The sequence below is a fragment of the Nematostella vectensis genome, chromosome 10 (assembly GCF_932526225.1).
Source record: "Nematostella vectensis chromosome 10, jaNemVect1.1, whole genome shotgun sequence".
NCBI classification, from domain to species: domain Eukaryota; kingdom Metazoa; phylum Cnidaria; class Anthozoa; order Actiniaria; family Edwardsiidae; genus Nematostella; species Nematostella vectensis.
Genome location: NC_064043.1, coordinates 9,471,453 through 9,492,160, shown reverse-complemented (window position 1 = coordinate 9,492,160; position 20,708 = coordinate 9,471,453). Strand labels below are relative to the sequence as shown.

The window sequence follows — 20,708 nt, the reverse complement described above, 5'->3', positions numbered from 1 at the left end:
CTTTACAAAAGCTCCCCTTACAGTGACAGCTAAAGGCCTGGGACATACAGCCACACCCTAACAACCCCCTTGTCCCCATCAAACTCACCCCACCCCTCAGTAAAAGTATGTGTGGATGCAACCCCACGCCAGGCTTACCATCCTGATGGAGATATTCGCCCGCCGGTGTTAGTTCAAAAACGGATCTCAGATTTTTTTATCATAGAATAAAGGTCAAATAAACACTCATTAAGATATCTTTTATGTCTTGAGGGAGAAACCTACTTTCTCGTCTGCTCACCCTCAAGACATTAAAGCCAACGGAATAAGTGTTTATTTGACCTTTATTCTTTGATAAGAAAATCTGAGATCCGTTCTGAGAACTAACCCCTCCATTAGGATGGTAGGCCTGTGTCCACACTCACCTTCCCAAGTTCTCACCAACAAACTCACACCTTCTTCAGTTACAGCAACTATTCATACTTATACTCCAGCTGTCAAAACAATATAAAGGCAGGATCTTTACGTCTGATTCTAAGCTTACCCTAATACCGTAATCTTCCTTTTTCTGCTAGATCGTAGAGTTCGATGAGCCTTCAGTACTATCTGCCGATCCAGAGTCTTACTTCAGTAAGCTCCTGCAAGCCGCTGACCTACAGAAGACTGAAGAGGCGCAAGGCAAGAAACCACGTAGGGATATCGCTATCGATGATGTCACGTTATCCGAAATGAAGCGAGCCGCCAGTTTAACACCTGGCAAGCCAGCGGTTGATAAGATTCCACCTGTTGCCGTATATAGCAATGATGGATTTGAAGATGATACAGCTGAACAAATTACACAGTTGTAAAGGCAATAGGGGTTTGTAAAAGTTGCTACATTAAGAAACTTTAGACAATTCAGAGCACCGCATTATTTGTATCATGATATTCTTTCATCATGTATAAATAAAGAAACATGATAAGCACAATCTAGTCAACATAAACAAAGCATTTCAGGAAGAAAAAGTCAACCTGTCATGTTTTTTCAATTTCATGAATTCAAACTTCTATAGAATTCGCCACACGTGCACAATATACAATACGACAGTATGTATTTTTTCATTTCTTTTTTACGAAATGGTGTATTTTTTTTTACGAAGGGGAAACAAAAAAAAAATATGTAAAAAAATAAAATAAGGTGACAATGTGAAGCGGAAGCTCATATTTATATTTTCAATAAAATCTCAAAAGTAACACAGTTCGATTCATTTGTGTAATACGAAACAAAGGGTATATCATTTAATGCCGGGTAGCTATTTCCAGTATTAGAATGAGAAACAGGAATTCGACCTCTCATCGAAAAAACAACAAAATCATCATTGGATGGTCCGCAATGGTAGAGGGAAATCTACTTGACGGTAGTTTTTTTTATGAATACAATATGCATATGAAAGTAAACGAATGAATATTTTATCTACTACGGGGCATTGCACCCCGACACCAATATAGTTACAGCGCTAACCTCACATCAACAGCTAGGCTCCTTGGTCAGTAGTACCCTCGTTTGTTACTAGCTATGTGTAAATCAAGAAACAGCACGCAATTGCAGACAGGTAGTGAATCTAACACGAAAGCTAAGTGAAAAACGCAGAGCATCAAGCGTTTTGATGAAGTTTTGGCTGTGATAGGATTAGAGGACATGGCGAAAAATAACATTTCAGTTTGCAGGTTTTTTTAGGGGTAACATTGTAAGGCTCAGAAGATATCATATTGACAAATTGAGGTAGAAAGCTACAGGCTCTGGCAGGGACATGCTTTTCAGACTTTTACAGTTACAATCGAAAGGGTGTGCCTTTCACACTTCCTGTCACCCAAATTGCGTCAACAGACATCAAGACGCTAAAGCGTTCATTAAGAAACCGATTTCCACATCCGGTTTCCAGGACCACTCAAACCTGATACAGAGCCTGAAGGAGTCCATGTCTTATGCTTGAGTGATGTTCTAGTTTGTTACTTGGTCTGGAATGAAATATTCGAATTAGAAAACGTCACCAAGGCCTGTAGTATATGGGGGGGGGGGGGGGGGGGGGACCAACCCCACCAAGTGAAAACGGGCGGGATCCCTTTTTGTGGAACTCTCCCAAAAACGATCCATACGTGTTAGTAGCGTAATAAGGTCTGTTGTTATAGCCCCTTCCCCCTCAAATGCTTCTGACTTAAGGCCGCATTGTCACCAGTTTACTTCCGGAGGTCCGACGGAAACCTCAACCGTTAAAAGACAAAAGAGTCTATTAGAATCCGAGATATTTAACAGGCCATCCGCTCTAAATTATCGATCACATCCTCGAGGAAATTTCCAATAGACACACTGTTTCAATATTTTTCGCTTTATCCGTTAAAAATCATCGGAGATTGCTACGTAATCGACCTGAAGTAAACTGGTGACAATGCGGCTTTAAGGCCTTCTTCGAAATTCTTCTGATTCACCTTGAAAGGAACGCGATAAAGTAAGCAGCGAGCGACTTGGTGAAGTATTTTTGCTGGGCGGCGTGCTGGAGACCCACCAGGGGGCCAGCGAGCTTTTGCACTGGCTCTTCTTTGCTTTCACTCTGAAATAGTATATAATGGCTTGGGTTTTAAGGCTAGAAGTGTTAATTCCTATTAATTCTTCCTCTTTATTTATAACTCTATCTTATCTACCAATCTTCCTTTCGCTTAATCCTTTCCCTACTATTTGTACACCTCTCGGTTGACTAATCTCTCCCCTTTAACCAAGTTCGGAACCTTACACTTCACTCTAGTCAGTACATACCTTGAGAAATCCAAGCCGTACTAATATAGCAGTGGCGAGCTCCTTTTCGTCGAAGGTTGATGAACAAAGAGCTGTTCCTAGTATAGCATCTGAAAAAGGAATCAGATCTATCGAATTATAAAGCAGACGTTTACCGAACAAAGGTCTTGGCTGTTTCCCATTAAGGCAATGGTACGAATGGTCTTTCACCAAGGGCATATTAAGGCTCTCTTGCAAAGCGAGAAGGGAGGAGAGGGCGGAGAAAATTTCGGCAAATGGAGGAGATTTCCCACCTGTACAGATTTTAATGGCGTCCATATCTTCCTCAAGACTTGCCGTCACCTGGAGAAATATTGACAAAAGTCATCTCTCCTTGCATTGTATAACATAACAAATAGTCTTAAAATTATGATAGCCCAAAATAACACCTCTATTTTGATGTTGATAGGAGCAAAAACAAATTCCAAGTTTCCACGCCTTGATTTTCCTTCAGTTATTTGTTTCATACCTACTGTATGTAACACTGAAGGCTAAGAGAACACCGATTCCCAAGGTGCAACCTTATTTCAAATAGGTCACCTGCTCACCTTAACAAAGCAACGGCCAAGCTTATAGCTTTTGTAGCTCTCCTCCTGTAAATTAAAACAAGTTAAGATTTCTTGATTGCAGCTTAGCCAGGAAGTGAGCAGGCATAGATATTATAAAAAAGGTATCAAATCCAGAGTTCTTTGTGTGAGACACCATTGTTTGATGGTAAAGGTATAAGCATGTGCGGCCAAGGTTGCGGGTGTGCTGAGATCCCTGGCAAGCACCGCATAACAAAGCCACCCACTGCTTGCCCTTTGTGCCCGGGAGATGGAATGAACTTGCCCTTTGTGCCCGGGAGATGGAATAAACTTGCCCTTTGTGCCCGGTGGATGGGATGAACTTGCCCTTTGTGCCCGGTGGATGGGATGAACTTGCCCTTTGTGCCCAGTGGATGGGATGAACTTGCCCTTTGTGCCCAGTGGATGGGATGAACTTGCCCTTTGTGCCCAGTGGATGGGATGAACTTGCCCTTTGTGCCCGGGGGGATGGAATGAACTTGCCCTTTGTGCCCGGTGGATGGAATGAACGTGCCCTTTGTGCCAGTGGATGGGATGAACTTGCCCTTTGTGCCCGGTGGATGGGATGAACTTGCCCTTTGTGCCCGTGGGATGGGATGAACTTGCCCTTTGTGCCCAGGGGGATGGGATGAACTTGCCCTTTGTGCCCAGTGGATGGAATGAACTTGCCCTTTGTGCCCGTGGGATGGGATGAACTTGCCCTTTGTGCCCAGTGGATGGGATGAACTTGCGCTTTGTGCCCAGGGGATGGGATGAACTTGCCCTTTGTGCCCAGTGGATGGGATGAACTTGCCCTTTGTGCCCAGTGGATGGGATGAACTTGCCCTTTGTGCCCAGTGGATGGGATGAACTTGCCCTTTGTGCCCAGGGGATGGGATGAATTTGCCCTTTGTGCCCGTGGGATGGGATGAACTTGCCCTTTGTGCCCAGTGGATGGGATGAACTTGCCCTTTGTGCCCAGGGGATGGGATGAATTTGCCCCTTGTGCCCAGGGGGATGGAATGAACTTGCCCTTTGTGCCGGTGGGATGGGATGAACTTGCCCTATGTGCCCGTGGGATGGGATGAACTTGCCCTTTGTGCCCGTGGGATGGGATGAACTTGCCCTTTGTGCCCAGTGGATGGGATGAACTTGCCCTTTGTGCTCGGTGGATGGGATGAACTTGCCCTTTGTGCTCGGTGGATGGGATGAACTTGCCCTTTGTGCCCGGTGGATGGGGTGAACTTGCCCTTTGTGCCCGGTGGATGGGATGAACTTGCCCTTTGTGCCCTGGGGGATGGGATGAACTTGCCCTTTGTGCCAGGTGGATGGGATGAACTTGCCCTTTGTGCCCGTGGGATGGGATGAACTTGCCCTTTGTGCCCGGTGGATGGGATGAACTTGCCCTTTGTGCCAGGTGGATGGGATGAACTTGCCCTTTGTGCCCGGTGGATGGGATGAAATTGCCCTTTGTGCCCAAGGGATGGAATAAACTTGCCCTTCGTGGCCAGGGGGATGGGATGAACTTGCCCTTTGTGGCCAGGGGGATGGGATGAATTTGCCCTTTGTGCCAGGTGGATGGGATGAACTTGCCCTTTGTGTCCGTGGGATGGATTGAACTTGCCCTTTGTGCCAGGTGGATGGGATGAACTTGCTCTTTGTGCCTGGTGGATGGGATGAACTTGCCCTTCGTGCCCGTGGGATGGGATGAACTTGCCCTTTGTGACAGGTGGATGGAATAAACTTGCCCTTTGTGCCCGGGGGATGGAATAAACTTGCCTTTTGTGCCAGGTGGATGGAATGAACTTGCCCTTTGTGCCCGGTGGATGGGATGAACTTGCCCTTTGTGCCCGGTGGATGGATGAACTTGCCCTTTGTGCCCGTGGGATGGGATGAACTTGCCCTTTGTGCCCGTGAGATGGGATGAACTTGCCCTTTGTGCCCAGTGGATGGGATGAACTTGCCCTTTGTGCCCGTGGGATGGGATGAACTTGCCCTTTGTGCCAGGTGGATGGGATGAACTTGCCCTTTGTGCCCAGTGGATGGGATGAACTTGCCCTTTGTGCCCGGTGGATGGGATGAACTTGACCTTTGTGCCCAGTGGATGGAATGAACTTGCCCTTTGTGCCCGTGGGGTGGGATGAACTTGCCCTTTGTGCCAGGTGGATGGAATGAACTTGCCCTTTGTGCCCAGTGGATGGGATGAACTTGGGCTTTGTGCCCAGTGGATGAAATGAACTTGCCCTTTGTGCCCGGGAGATGGGATGAACTTGCCCTTTGTGCCCAGTGGATGGAATGAACTTGCCCTTTGTGCCCAGTGGATGGGATGAACTTGCCCTTTGTGGCCAGTGGATGGGATGAACTTGCCCTTTGTGCCCAATGGATGGGATGAACTTGCCCTTTGTGCCCAGTGGATGGGATGAACTTGCCCTTTGTGCCCAGTGGATGGGATGAACTTGCCCTTTGTGCCCAATGGATGGGATGAACTTGCCCTTTGTGCCCAGTGGATGGGATGAACTTGCCCTTTGTGCCCGTGGGATGGGATGAACTTGGGCTTTGTGCCCAGGGGATGGGATAAACTTGCGCTTTGTGCCCAGTGGATGAAATGAACTTGCCCTTTGTGCCCGGGAGATGGGATGAACTTGCCCTTTGTGCCCAGTGGATGGGATGAACTTGCCCTTTGTGCCTGGTGGATGGGATGAACTTGCCCTTTGTGCCCGTGAGATGGGATGAATTTGCCCTTTGTGCCCGTGGGATGGGATGAACTTGCCCTTTGTGCCCAGTGGATGGGATGAACTTGCCCATTGTGGCCGGTGGATAGGATGAACTTGCCCTTTGTGCCCAGGGGGATGGGATGAACTTGCCCTTTGTGCCCAGTGGATGGGATGAACTTGCCCTTTGTGCCCAGTGGATGGGATGAACTTGCCCTTTGTGGCCAGTGGATGGAATGAACGTGCCCTTTGTGCCCGTGGGATGGGATGAACTTGCCCTTTGTGCCTGTGGGATGGGATGAACTTGCCCTTTGTGCCCTGTGGATGGGATGAACTTGCCCTTTGTGCCCGTGGGATGGAATGAACTTGCCCTTTGTGCCCGGTGGATGGGATGAACTTGCCCTTTGTGCCCGTGGGATGGGATGAACTTGCCCTTTGTGCCCGGTGGATGGGATGAACTTGCCCTTTGTGCCCGGTGGATGGGATGAACTTGCCCTTTGTGCCCGTGAAATGGGATGAACTTGCCCTTTGTGCCCAGTGGATGGAATGAACTTGCCCTTTGTGCCCGTGGGATGGGATGAACTTGCCCTTTGTGCCAGGTGGATGGGATGAACTTGCCCTTTGTGCCCAGTGGATGGGATGAACTTGCCCTTTGTGCCCAGTGGATGGGATGAACTTGCCCTTTGTGCCCGGGGGGATGGGATGAACTTGCCCTTTGTGCCCGGTGGATGGGATGAACTTGACCTTTGTGCCCAGTGGATGGAATGAACTTGCCCTTTGTGCCCGTGGGGTGGGATGAACTTGCCCTTTGTGCCAGGTGGATGGAATGAACTTGCCCTTTGTGCCCAGTGGATGGGATGAAATTGCCCTTTGTGTCCAGGGGATGGAATGAACTTGCCCTTTGTGCCCGGGAGATGGGATGAACTTGCCCTTTGTGCCCAGTGGATGGGATGAACTTGCCCTTTGTGCCCAGTGGATGGGATGAACTTGCCCTTTGTGCCCAGTGGATGGGATGAACTTGCCCTTTGTGCCCGGGAGATGGAATAAACTTGCCCTTTGTGCCCGTGGGATGGGATGAACTTGCCCTTTGTGCCCAGTGGATGGGATGAACTTGCCCTTTGTGCCCAGTGGATGGGATGAACTTGCCCTTTGTGCCCAGTGGATGGGATGAACTTGCCCTTTGTGCCCAGTGGATGGGATGAACTTGCCCTTTGTGCCCAGTGGATGGGATGAACTTGCCCTTTGTGCCCGTGGGATGGGATGAACTTGGGCTTTGTGCCCAGGGGATGGGATGAACTTGCGCTTTGTGCCCAGTGGATGAAATGAACTTGCCCTTTGTGCCCGGGAGATGGGATGAACTTGCCCTTTGTGCCCAGTGGATGGAATGAACTTGCCCTTTGTGCCCAGTGGATGGGATAAACTTGCCCTTTGTGGCCAGTGGATGGGATGAACTTGCCCTTTGTGCCCGGGGGGATGGGATGAACTTGCCCTTTGTGCCCAGTGGATGGGATGAACTTGCCCTTTGTGCCCAGTGGATGGGATGAACTTGCCCTTTGTGCCCGTGGGATGGGATGAACTTGGGCTTTGTGCCCAGGGGATGGGATGAACTTGCGCTTTGTGCCCAGTGGATGAAATGAACTTGCCCTTTGTGCCCGGGAGATGGGATGAACTTGCCCTTTGTGCCCAGTGGATGGGATGAACTTGCCCTTTGTGCCCGGTGGATGGGATGAACTTGCCCTTTGTGCCCGTGAGATGGGATGAATTTGCCCTTTGTGCCCGTGGGATGGGATGAACTTGCCCTTTGTGCCCAGTGGATGGGATGAACTTGCCCATTGTGGCCGGTGGATAGGATTAACTTGCCCTTTGTGCCCGGTGGATGGGATGAACTTGCCCTTTGTGCCCAGGGGGATGGGATGAACTTGCCCTTTGTGAACAGTGGATGGGATGAACTTGGGCTTTGTGCCTGTGGGATAAGATGAACTTGCCCTTTGTGCCCAGGGGGATGGGATGAACTTGCCCTTTGTGAACAGTGGATGGGATGAACTTGCCCTTTGTGCCCAGGGGATGGGATGAATTTGCCCTTTGTGCCCGGGGGGATGGGATGAACTTGCCCTTTGTGCCCGGGGGATGGGATGAACTTGCCCTTTGTGCCTGGTGGAAGGAATGAACTTGCCCTTTGTGCCCAGGGGGATGGGATGAACTTGCCCTTTGTGCCCGGTGGAAGGGATGAACTTGCCCTTTGTGCCAGGTGGATGGAATGAACTTGCCCTTTGTGCCCGTGGGATGGGATTAACTTGCCCTTTGTGCCCGGTGGATGGAATGAACTTGCCCTTTGTGCCCGTGGGATGGGATTAACTTGCCCTTTGTGCCCGGTGGATGGGATGAACTTGCCCTTTGTGCCCAGTGGATGGGATGAACTTGCCCTTTGTGCCCGGTGGATGGGATGAACTTGCCCTTTGTGCCCAGTGGATGGGATGAACTTGCCCTTTGTGCCAGGTGGATGGGATGAACTTGCCCTTTGTGCCCAATGGATGGGATGAACTTGCTATTTGTGCCCAGTGGATGGAATGAACTTGGGCTTTGTGCCTGTGGGATGGGATGAACTTGCCCTTTGTGCCCGGTGGATGGGATGAACTTGCCCTTTGTGCCAGGTGGATGGAATGAACTTGCCCTTTGTGCCCGTGGGATGGGATTAACTTGCCCTTTGTGCCCGGTGGATGGGATGAACTTGCCCTTTGTGCCCGTGGGATGGGATTAACTTGCCCTTTGTGCCCGGTGGATGGGATGAACTTGCCCTTTGTGCCCGGTGGATGGAATGAACTTGCCCTTTGTGCCCGTGGGATGGGATTAACTTGCCCTTTGTGCCCGGTGGATGCGATGAACTTGCCCTTTGTGCCCAGTGGATGGGATGAACTTGCCCTTTGTGCCCGGTGGATGGAATGAACTTGCCCTTTGTGCCCGTGGGATGGGATGAACTTGCCCTTTGTGCCCAGGGGATGGGATGAACTTGCCCTTTGTGGCCAGTGGATGGGATGAACTTGCTATTTGTGCCCAGTGGATGGGATGAACTTGGGCTTTGTGCCTGTGGGATGGGATGAACTTGCCCTTTGTGCCCGGTGGATGGGATGAACTTGCCCTTTGTGCCAGGTGGATGGGATGAACTTGCCCTTTGTGCCCGTGGGATAAGATGAACTTGCCCTTTGTGCCAGGTGGATGGGATGAACTTGCCCTTTGTGCCCGTGGGATAAGATGAACTTGCCCTTTGTGCCTGTGGGATGGGATGAACTTGCCCTTTGTGGCCAGTGGATGGGATGAACTTGCCCTTTGTGAACAGTGGATGGGATGAACTTGCCCTTTGTGCCCAGGGGATGGGATGAACTTGCCCTTTGTGCCCGGGGGGATGGGATAAACTTGCCCTTTGTGCCCGGGGGATGGGATGAACTTGCCCTTTGTGCCTGGTGGAAGGAATGAACTTGCCCTTTGTGCCTGGTGGAAGGAATGAACTTGCCCTTTGTGCCCAGGGGGATGGGATGAACTTGCCCTTTGTGCCCGGTGGATGGGATGAACTTGCCCTTTGTGCCAGGTGGATGGAATGAACTTGCCCTTTGTGCCCGTGGGATGGGATTAACTTGCCCTTTGTGCCCAGTGGATGGGATGAACTTGCCCTTTGTGCCCAGTGGATGGGATGAACTTGCCCTTTGTGCCAGGTGGATGGAATGAACTTGCCCTTTGTGCCAGGTGGATGGAATGAACTTGCCCTTTGTGCCAGGTGGATGGGTTGAACTTGCGCTTTGTGCCCGGGGGATGGAATAAACTTGGGCTTTGTGCCTGTGGGATGGGATGAACTTGCCCATTGTGCCCAGTGGATGGGATGAACTTGGGCTTTGTGCCCGGGGGATTGGATGAACTTGCCCTTTGTGCCAGGTGGATGGAATGAACTTGCCCATTGTGCCCGGTGGATGGGATGAACTTGCCCTTTGTGCCCGTGGGATTGGATGAACTTGCACTTTGTGAACAGTGGATGGGATGAACTTGCCCTTTGTGCCCAGGGGATGGGATGAACTTGCCCTTTGTGGCCAGGGGGATGGGATGAACTTGCCCTTTGTGCCCGGGGGATGGAATGAACTTGCCCTTTGTGCCAGGTGGATGGAATGAACTTGCCCTTTGTGCCAGGTGGATGGGTTGAACTTGCGCTTTGTGCCCGGGGGATGGAATAAACTTGGGCTTTGTGCCTGTGGGATGGGATGAACTTGCCCATTGTGCCCAGTGGATGGGATGAACTTGGGCTTTGTGCCCGGGGGATTGGATGAACTTGCCCTTTGTGCCAGGTGGATGGAATGAACTTGCCCATTGTGCCCGGTGGATGGGATGAACTTGCCCTTTGTGCCCGTGGGATTGGATGAACTTGCACTTTGTGAACAGTGGATGGGATGAACTTGCCCTTTGTGCCCAGGGGATGGGATGAACTTGCCCTTTGTGGCCAGGGGGATGGGATGAACTTGCCCTTTGTGCCAGGGGGATGGGATAAACTTGCCCTTTGTGCCCGTGGGGTGGGATGAACTTGCCCTTTAAGTCAGGTGGATGGAATGAACTTGCCCTTTGTGCCCGGGGAATGGAATAAACTTGCCCTTTGTGCCTGTGGGATGGGATGAACTTGCCCTTTGTGCCCAGTGGATGGGATGAACTTGCCCTTTGTGCCCGGGGGGATGGGATGAACTTGGGCTTTGTGCCCAGGGGATGGGATGAACTTGCCCTTTGTGCCAGGTGGATGGAATGAACTTGCCCTTTGTGCCCGTGGGATGGGATGAACTTGCCCTTTGTGCCCGTGGGATGGGATAAACTTGCCCTTTGTGGCCAGTGGATGGGATGAACTTGCCCTTTGTGCCCGGGGGGATGGAATGAACTTGCCCTTTGTGCCCGTGGGTGGGATGAACTTGCCCTTTGTGCCCGGTGGATGGGATGAACTTGCCCTTTGTGCCAGGTGGATGGGATGAACTTGCCCTTTGTGCCCGTGGGATAAGATGAACTTGCCCTTTGTGCCCAGTGGATGGGATGAACTTGCCCTTTGTGCCCGGTGGATGGGATGAACTTGCCCTTTGTGCCCGGGGGATGGGATGAACTTGCCCTTTGTGCCCAGGTGGATGGGATGAACTTGCCCTTTGTGGCCGGGGGGATGGGTTACTTAGGGACATACAGTACCTAAGACAGATACCTAGCAATAGACAGCCTTTGTGCACACTCCAGATACACAACTTGTGAGCAAGCTAAGATTTATTGCTGGGGTTCATACCATAAGGATTTTAGTCATAAGCTTATAAGCCTGACTGCCAGGTAATGCCTTGAATGTCTTCAAAGACGGAGATGAGAGGAAGCTTGATACATCCTCCGGACTTGGCTCCTAAAATTACACAGAAGAAACTCTCTTTACCGGTACTCCAAAATCACCTTCCACAAAAAAAACAATCCCCATCCTAAGATGTGTTCTGTTAGACAATGAAGTATCTTCTTTCTTTGCAATTCAGCATACCAGCTGCAAGCAGACCAGCTTACACAATGTATTTCTCACTTTTTATATAATCAAGCAGTCAACAGTTTCTCAACAAAATTGGTGTTTAAATTCTGCCTTTAGCAATACAATGTTAAACCACAAAAATTCTCATTTCTAGGGTGGTATTATGAGGTGGAAATTGCTTTTATGATTTAGCATGGTCCCTTTTGTCTGAGACCAAGGGTATATGGGGGGGGGAACGGAAACATTAAAAAAACATTGGGGGACACAGTCGTATCCATACTGGCATCCTCAGGACCCAGGGCGTCGCAGAGGTCAGCTGAGGAGAGAGCGGCAGAGGGGAGAAAGAAGAGGGGAGAAAAGACATCCCCCCTCTACCATGCTCGCCTCCGCCATGCCCTGGGTCCCTGAGGATGCCATACTATTATTTATGATTTTTGAAACTAGATGGGGTTGGGCCCCCAGTGCCCCAACCCCCATTAGGCCTCTGTCACCACATCACTTGGAAGGTGAATGATTTAGTTTAGTGCTTTGGAATAAGATAGTGTAATGAGATTTTAGCTTTATGATGCTCTGAGATATACTTGAGGTACATGATTTTTCCGGGATTTTGAGTATTATGAGAAACTCTGAACAAGGATTCCCAAAATGCTAAAACAAAATACAAATAAAACCAAGAATTCCATATATTATGTGTATTCATTTTATTTGTGAGAAGCATCTGCTGATGTGGATTCTGGTAACACACAAAACATTTTTTTTACTCCTTTCAGTTTACATCACATAACTCAGTAAACTTTTTCATAGCATATGGAATAGATGTCAATAAATGATTAATGTAATAAATAATAACCTGCTAAAAACGCTTTATAATTCACTATACTAAAGACCTATGATTTGTGGATATTTTATTAAAAAGTTATTTACAGAAATACATACTGTATCATTTATTGTGCAATGCTTTCTTAATGAAAACGTAACAAGAAATCAAATAAAAAATCAGTTTCACAACTGTATGTGTCAAGTATAAGTAAGCATTATTTACATGGAGAACATCAAAAAGTGGATGATGAAGGTCAGACCTTGCTATAAATAACTACTAAGTGACCTAAGAGCTTTTTTTGTGGTTTTCAACAATTGAAACAACATCATAAATCAAAGCAGGAGTAACTCACTGATCAAAGCGAAATAATTAAAGAAATCATGCTTTCATCAAGTTTGAAAACAATCCCAGGAGCTTAAATTCTGCAAGGATGTCTGAAACTAAATATTATTAGGCGGTGCCTGCACTTCCTAAATTTCTATTCTGCTAACAATCAAGCATTTCTAAATAGTCCTTAAGCAAGCAGGTAAGATGGGTTCCAGAGACACAAATGTATACACAAGAGGGTACTACAAGGAACTCTGTAAACATAGTGCAGTCAGCTCAGAGACTAGTTGAAGTAGTCTAGTCTATCATGTCAAAGACTTGACCCTCTAACAAACAAAAATAAGAGTTTTAACCCTCTCAGTGACAGTGACATCTCCATTTGATACAACTAATGTTGGTGGTACAGCTACTAATTTCGCATCTACAGTACTTTGTTTATTTAAGTTTCTTGAGGGTCATGTTAAGAGTACTGTAAAAATCTTATTACAATAACTCAAGATACTACTCTGTACATTATTTGTGGGATTCATGACACTAGCATTAATCCCCCTTCTGATGACATTTTGTTAGGAAAACCATGTCTATAGGGAGTAAAAAACCTAGTTTAGTAAAATTGCTTGTTGTGAGTGTATTGTGATTACAGATGTTAAAATGCTTCGCAACCGCATCTCTTTATTCATTTGTACCTCAGGAAGGGCTGGATGCCTAAAAGTAAACAGAAAATTACATTTAAAACTTATACACTTAATATTATCGCAAACTACTGTACATTTTCTTTAGTGAGTGACAACACTAATTTACACATTTATTTTAATAGGTGCATTACAAGAAATCACACAGCAGCTTAAAGCCCCATTGGCAACCAAAGCGATTGTTGTTGTTTTGAAATAGCGCCATTGTCTTGCGAGCGATTTGATTGGAGGACCATAATACGCATAATTATTCACTACCAACACTCGAGGTGCATGTTTAATCTTGTTTTCACCGGTGAAGAAAGCCAGTATGTAGGAAGACAAGAACATAGTGTAACAAAGAAGCTACCAAGCAATGCGTGCTTCAGGATAAGGATCATTGACAAATAAAGATTGATGTCATCGGGAAAGATGTTGGTTTATTCCACGCGATCACTCAAACTCAAAACTATTCTTTTTTTTATCACTGATAAGTATTATAACCTGTAATTAAAACTCTAGGTTAATAACCATGAAGCAAGAAGTCGAGGAGAATATATGCCGAACACTTGGACGTCAGTGAACGATTAATACAAGTTTCACGATCCTTTTTACATACTTCAATTTACCGCGACCTTCGGCTCGAGGTCGTAAAACCGCTTTCATATGACATCGCATAAATGCCAGCATATAGATAAATCTTAGAATTATTTGCCAGGTAAAACGATAACTATTTAAAACTTTGAGCCGCATTTCAACGATGTTAACACGATTTTAACAACGATAGAAGAGGTTTCTTCTTCTATCGTCTGAAACAATTTGTTGACTTTCTATTTTAGTGCAGCCCTAAAATAGAGCCTCAATCTAATGTAGGCTTGGTTGCTTATGGGCCTTTAAAAATAGTTTAGTGTTTACTTTTTACTGTATATTAGTTACTGTAGCTACATCCAGCCCTTCTAATGCAAGAAAAAGAGTACAGTATCAGAAGATCTACGGATTTTTAATTGAAAGCATTGATGGAGTATTTTTCCACTAAACATCTTGAATGAGAAAATAAATGTAAAAATCTTAAAAAAACAAGTTCAAAACAACAACAATCAACAATTGTGGTTTAAAAAATAAAAAAAAAATGTGTGAAATCATTTTACTCATTAATTGAAACTCTTATCAGCTTAAAATCCAGCGATTTAGAACATAAAAGTGCCAAACTCACAGCATAGTATTCTGGAGAATATTTTTAAACATTCCGTCACCAACTTGTGTGACAAATATTTTAGAGCCTCAAACAAAATGTACATAAAATGTATATTTTAGCAGCAAACTTAATCCACTTAAATCGTTGTGACATTCAATTCATACAATACATACAATAAAAACAGCTCCATGCTTTTTCTAGAATACAAATTTTCTGAAATGGTAACATACTTAAATATTCAATAAAACCAAAACAGGAGTGTACTGTAACAATGGCTCTGGAGCCTTTATAAGCTAGAAGCCCACTCTTACCTTGGTTAATTGTGCTTCTAATTCTGAATCACCTCCAAGTAGAGGTGACTTTGGTTTTATGCTGACACCTTCGACAGACAAAGCAAGGTCATCAACTTCTTCACCTTCGCTGTCCTCATTCCCGAGATCCTCAAGATCTTGATCTTCATCGTCATCATCCTCATCACCTTCGTCATCACTCAGGCTACTGAGAATGTCTGGAGTTGCCTTCATGAACGCCTTAAGCTCCTCAACACCCTCATCACCCAGGCAGTTCCCTAGCAACAAGAACATCTCTTTTTAATTGTCTGTGGCTTATGCCCAACTATTAAAATATAAACACTAAGGGGCATGCTGTATGCTAGCCGGCGTGCAGCCGGAAATAGTTCCATTATTACTAATAATAATAATAATAATGGAACAATTTCTGGCTGCACGCAGCCTAGCTGTATGCACGATCTCTTGAAGGGAAGAAGGCAAATATAAAACAAGACAAAGGAGACAGATCAGTGTAAAGGGGGCACACACACTCTGACTATGGCTTAACTCCCATTTTCAAGAAACACTTGTGAATAGCTTTACAAACAATAAATGAATAAGCACTTCACATCTGAGTTTCCATGTGTTGGTCATGTGTGGGTCACCTCAGACAAAAAGAGCGCAGATGACAATAAACTTTAGTATTCTAGCAGCATATCTTATTGCCCACTTTGAAGGCAAGTTAGTATATTTTAGCAAAAACCAACTTCTACTGTCTGGGGCTCTTTTTTAGGGATGTAGTCCATGTGTTTTATCATAGTATGACATGTTACTACTGAATAGTGCAAAAATAATGGTACCATTTAGATCAAGTTTTTTGAAATCTGCCTTGTTTTGCACAGACTTGGCGACAGTTAGAGCTGCATCTTTCTTGATTTCATCGAATGACAGGATAAGTTCCTAAGAACATAACACAAGTAACAGTCAATTACAAACAGTATTGTACACATAACAAGTATTCAGGAGGATTCCTTGGCTATTTTCAGCATGAACCTTTCAACATTACATATTAAGGTACCTTTAGGTTTGGTAATGAGGTACAACAGGCCTCTGCAAGTGCAACAGCTCCGGCAGACTTCACCAAGCAGTCTCCAAAGTTGATGACCTCAACATTATTTAATGTAGGAAGCACCTAATAGCAGAGAGAAGGGTGTAGTATTTAACAGGTACAAGGGCTTTACACCATAAGCAAATGATAATGAAATAAGAAAGGCATTCTTAGATAGATGTGCTCCTGTATTTCATGTCATATTCTACTAATAACTGATGCCTGGTGCACACTAGTGACATAACGGCATAATGACTTACAGTAGGCGTGTGCACCCTTATGTTCATATGTTCAAATGTGAATGGTTCAAAATTCTGACATAAGCCAAACAAAGCGACATGAACACAACAACATAAGAGAAAAAAGGCTAAAAAGAGTGTGCGGGCCTATGTTGTAATGTCGTTATGTCACTAGTGTGCACTAGGCATGACTCACAATACAGCAGAGTCCAACTTGAACCCTCAAGCAAAATGAAATATAGTTTGAGTGGGGAGCTCAAGCTATTTAGTTACTTAAAAACAGCATCCACTGTAGCACAAGTAATTCAAGTACGAACTACAATATCAAGGCTCCACTTGATAATCAAAGACCAACCTGTCATTGTATGTATGTACACACTTTGCATCTCAAAACATACAGTAACAGTGTTGAATATTTGCAGTATGTAGCTGCATATTGCGAGGTCGATCTGTTCCATAACTACAGTATGTCATACCTTGGCCATTGAAGTAGCTCCTTTCTCAGTAAAGATGTTATCATTTAGATTAATGATCTGCAAAAAAAACAATGAATAATTGTAGGTCATTCCATTAAATTCCTTTCTAAGTACTGTTTTTGCCATACAAAGAGACCATGGCAAATGTAAAACGATTTATTAATTTATTGGAAACAGAGGGAAGATCTTATATTGTATAGAGTACCTTCAAGTTTGGATTTGACCTGAATGACTCAGCCAAAGCTGTTATACCCTCATGCTGAATGCCATTCTGTGGCATTTGTACTTCAACAAGGGTACCAATAGTCTAAAACCATAAAGCAATGTTAGTATACATTCTATAAAAGTTTGAATGTGATTAAAACACAATCACTGCCAACAATCATTTACCAAAAAAACATAATGAGGACCAGCCATTAATTTTCAGAGTGTGTATTTGATAGCTAAAAATGGATCTAGTGACCTACAGTATTATTGGAGCTAAATATGCTATTTTGAATGTTACAATTCTACAAAGTCAGTGAAATACTGCTCTGGACACCACTGTGTTGTTTTCTAGACATGGCCCTGAAGTTGCCTCTTTTAGAAGGCAATAAAAAGCCTTGGGTAATAATACCTTGAATGCTTCAGCAAGGCATTTAGAGCCTGGGTTTTCAAGTCTGTTTCTGCCAGAGATGAATACTTCAAGCTTGAGTGGAGTTCCAGCTGCTGTGCTGGACTTGTGGTTATCAAGTAAAGCACCTGATAGTAACTGAGGATAAAGTATTAAAAAAAAAGGTATCATTACAATCACAATACTACATGGCTTGTTAAGGTTACAAAAAACAGTGGCACTGGTTATCAAGTAAAGCACCTGATAGTAACTGAGGATAAAGGATTAAAAAAGGTATCATTACAATCACAATACTAAATGGCTTGTTAGGTTACAAAAAACAGTGGTCTATCACACTTTTTCAACCAGGGTTTTACCAGAAAAACAGGTACAGTACAAAGGCTTTACACCATGAGCAAATAATAGAAAAAGAGGTGTATTTCCTTTTTTTTACTCCTAGATATTTTTTTAGGAAATATGACTGAAATGTTTAAACTACTCATAAAAATGATTTCACCTCTTCCTTAAAGATCAACCGCTCCTTTGTTATTGTTTACAATCGAAAATGTACAATTGTTTATTTGCAGGAAAACTGCAAAAAAAATGTAAATGATGAGGTCTGATACATTATTGTTATTTTATGGAAAGTTTCTCAGTTACTTGCTTGAATAAGCCGACGGAAATTTTTTTGAGTCACTCAATCACTGCATTGTGCAGGAGTATGAAATGGCAGCGTGATTGACTTCCAGCAAATAAGTCAAATAAAAAATCTACAGTTTTGTGAATGTTAATGAAGTATAGCCTTCAGCTAAAATCTTCAGAACTCACTTTTCCGCCACCAACGCCCAGTCCATTGTTGTTAAACCTGAGTATCTTGAGACTATAACATGCTGGACTTGTCAGGAGTTTGACGCAGGCCTTAACTCCATCAGGACCAAATGCATTATCACTCAAGTCCAGCTCAACAAGTCTGGTGCCGGCAGAGATGACAGCATCACTGAGAGCTTCCATAGCTGGTGGAATCTCTGCTCGTACACGGCCTGTGAACATATCACTCCATAGTGCTCTCTGGAGAACAGATTAGAAAAGTATGCAATTTTAACACAAAAATTGAATCACAACAACATTCAAATCCCAAGTAACTCCCTTTTATAGTATATGAGTTAACGTTCATATATACATTCTCAATATACTTTTAATTGTTTAGTTTGAATGGGCATCTGAAATATGAATCAAAGGGTGGCCATCACAAAGTCAATAATGGAGGATACGGGTAGGGCTTACAACAAAACAGTTAGACACTTTGAAAGAGTTTGCAGCAATCAGTGCTTAAACACATTAGGACAAGATAAAGGATACTGTACCATAATCCACTTACAACACCTTTCCACCATTTGGAAGTGGTTATGCTTAAAGCAATTAATACTGTATGGTGTAGATTGATAGGAAATAATGGACTGTACCTCAAATTCAGGTCTCTTTGACAAAGCTTCAGCAATGGCTTTTGCTGCCTCTACACCAATCGTGTTTCCTTCCAGACAAAGTGCTTGCATATCCTTGCAGTTTTTGATTGCTTCACAGATTTTTGCAGCTGTATTAGAAAAATATGTACCCAGTTCAGGGGTGGATCCGGGATTTTTCCAGAGGGGGTTGCAACATGAAGACATGAGGTGATTCTCTTTACATAATTTTTTCCCTCTCACAGAGGGAAGGGTTGTGGTCCCCCATAAGTTTTCCCCTAGACCTGCGTTTCATTGACGGCATCAAATCAAACCTTAAAGGGAAAACTGTCTAGTTAAAGGGTCAATAATGTTATAGGAATTTAAAAAAATATATTAGAAATTTGAAATGTATAGTTCATTGTAACAAGTTAACAAAGTCCTGAATAGTAAAGCAATTTACTTTTACAAAAATCACTACATTTTAGAGAAAACTAAATAATACTTAAACTGTTCATTCCACGCCATAGTAACCACTTCATGGTTTGTTGCCATCAAACCAAAATCAGGGAAATTATGTAAACGTTTTGAGCTGTTACATACAACTGTTTGCAGGTCATTAATGATCTATCACACATCATCAAAAATGCTGGCAAAGGGAACCAGCAGGGCCTTGGCAGCATAGTGTCTCCACTTTTGCAGGTCAGTTTTCACACATTCTAAAAACATTAGACATTCACATACAAAAAGGGAGACAGTATAATCACTCCCTAAAATAATTATAATAAGATGACAAAGGTTTTAAGTTACAGAGCCCAAGTGGAGTATGATGCACCCACGATTGCACCCACGATTATTTCATCTAAGACTTTTAACTTTCAAAAAGGCACAACTTTGTATAATGATGCTGTCAATAATAGCATCATTTTCAGAAAGCAACATTAAGTAACCAGAAGCAAAGTACAGTAACAAGAGCCTTATATAAAAGCATACAGAGTAAAATTTTAATAGATGATGGTATCTTCATAAGCCTAAAGTTAGTTTTATGCTTAATTTGACATAAGATAAATAGTGAGTGAAACAAAAATTTCTTGCTACTTTTTTTCCTATTTTTTTTTAATTGAGGCCTAGCCTTTCACATATTTTATACGATACTATAATTATATTTTGCAAAACAAATCTTAAAAATTTATTTTTGCACAAATACCAATATTTGAACAGAGTGCCAGTTTCACATACAGCTGGGAAAAAAGATAAAAAATATTGGCCAAGATCGTTATATAACTAGTCATTAGCACATCTAATAAACTGGCACACTTAACAACTTGATATAACTTAAAACTTGACGTCAGCTAAAAATATAAAATTTTGAAAAAAGAGGAGACTTCTAGAGACTTTGTAATATATTATTTGTAGCACTAACATACATACCGGTATACGTAATTTAAGATTCGACGGTTACCTACATGTAGCTAGAACTGTTGTGTATTATGTCAACAAAAAATAACTTACTTAAGTTATCCAAGTTTCACTTCGACAAGAAATTTTTTAAATTTTTAACAACAGAATTGTTCAATCCAAATGACCATGTTTCATTATTTACTATACAGCTATTTTCTTGGTATGGACAAGACGGGGAATTTCTCGGGAACTGATACAAGGAATCCTACACTTCGTTTTTTTTGCTTACCATCTTCGGCACTGTTAAGTTTGAGGCTTTCTCCTTTGAAACTGATCAAGTTGACTTGTGCGACCTTCGTTTTCGCAAGTAGCTCCGTTACATCACCTACATCGTCTTTTTTAAGCGACATTTTGCGGCTGGGCAAAATGAAGAGCAGCGAGTTCAGTGTGTAGAATAGATCCTTGGGGAGATCGTGGTTTAATCTCCGTAGCGATGGTAATTTAGAGCCTTCAAACTTGGAACACCATGTGCCGTAACCGACTTCACTTCACAGGCGGCGGACTAATGAGAGACTCCGCTGGCACGACAGGACCACGGTCGCAAACCACAGGAGA

At 44.2% G+C, this 20,708-nt stretch overlaps 2 protein-coding genes across 2 annotated transcripts in view; one reads left to right on the top strand and one right to left on the bottom strand.

Moving 5' to 3' along the window:
- The window catches only part of LOC5502574 (ATP-binding cassette sub-family C member 5), a 38,471-nt gene extending 37,259 nt beyond the window's left edge, over positions 1 to 1,212 (top strand). Inside the window, exon 30 of the mRNA XM_032370858.2 lies at positions 555 to 1,212. Coding sequence (XP_032226749.1) covers positions 555 to 827 — 273 coding nt within the window. The 3' untranslated portion in view covers positions 828 to 1,212. The remainder of the gene's footprint in view (positions 1 to 554) is intronic.
- Positions 1,213 to 1,695: 483 nt separating this feature from the next.
- Positions 1,696 to 20,657, bottom strand: LOC5502578 (ran GTPase-activating protein 1). Its single transcript, XM_032370859.2, has 15 exons — positions 20,383 to 20,657; positions 18,717 to 18,844; positions 18,082 to 18,321; positions 17,278 to 17,412; positions 16,867 to 16,968; positions 16,662 to 16,718; positions 15,917 to 16,030; positions 15,699 to 15,798; positions 14,881 to 15,137; positions 11,335 to 11,442; positions 3,337 to 3,381; positions 3,043 to 3,091; positions 2,771 to 2,859; positions 2,446 to 2,567; positions 1,696 to 1,977 (listed from the first exon to the last, which is right to left on the bottom strand). Exons 1-15 carry the CDS (start codon positions 20,501 to 20,503, stop codon positions 1,908 to 1,910), a joined length of 1,737 nt encoding a protein of 578 aa, XP_032226750.1. The 5' UTR covers positions 20,504 to 20,657; the 3' UTR covers positions 1,696 to 1,907.
- Positions 20,658 to 20,708: the final 51 nt, after the last annotated feature.

Coding starts and splice junctions, on each gene's coding strand:
- LOC5502578 (XM_032370859.2), bottom strand. CDS start 20,503: ATGTCGCTTAAAAAAGACGATGTAGGTGATGTAACGGAGCTACTTGCG. Junction 16,719..16,866: donor GGTCAAATCCAAACTTGAAG/GTACTCTATACA, acceptor TTTTTTTTGCAG/ATCATTAATCTAAATGATAA. Junction 15,138..15,698: donor CAAAAAACTTGATCTAAATG/GTACCATTATTT, acceptor TCTTGTTGCTAG/GGAACTGCCTGGGTGATGAG.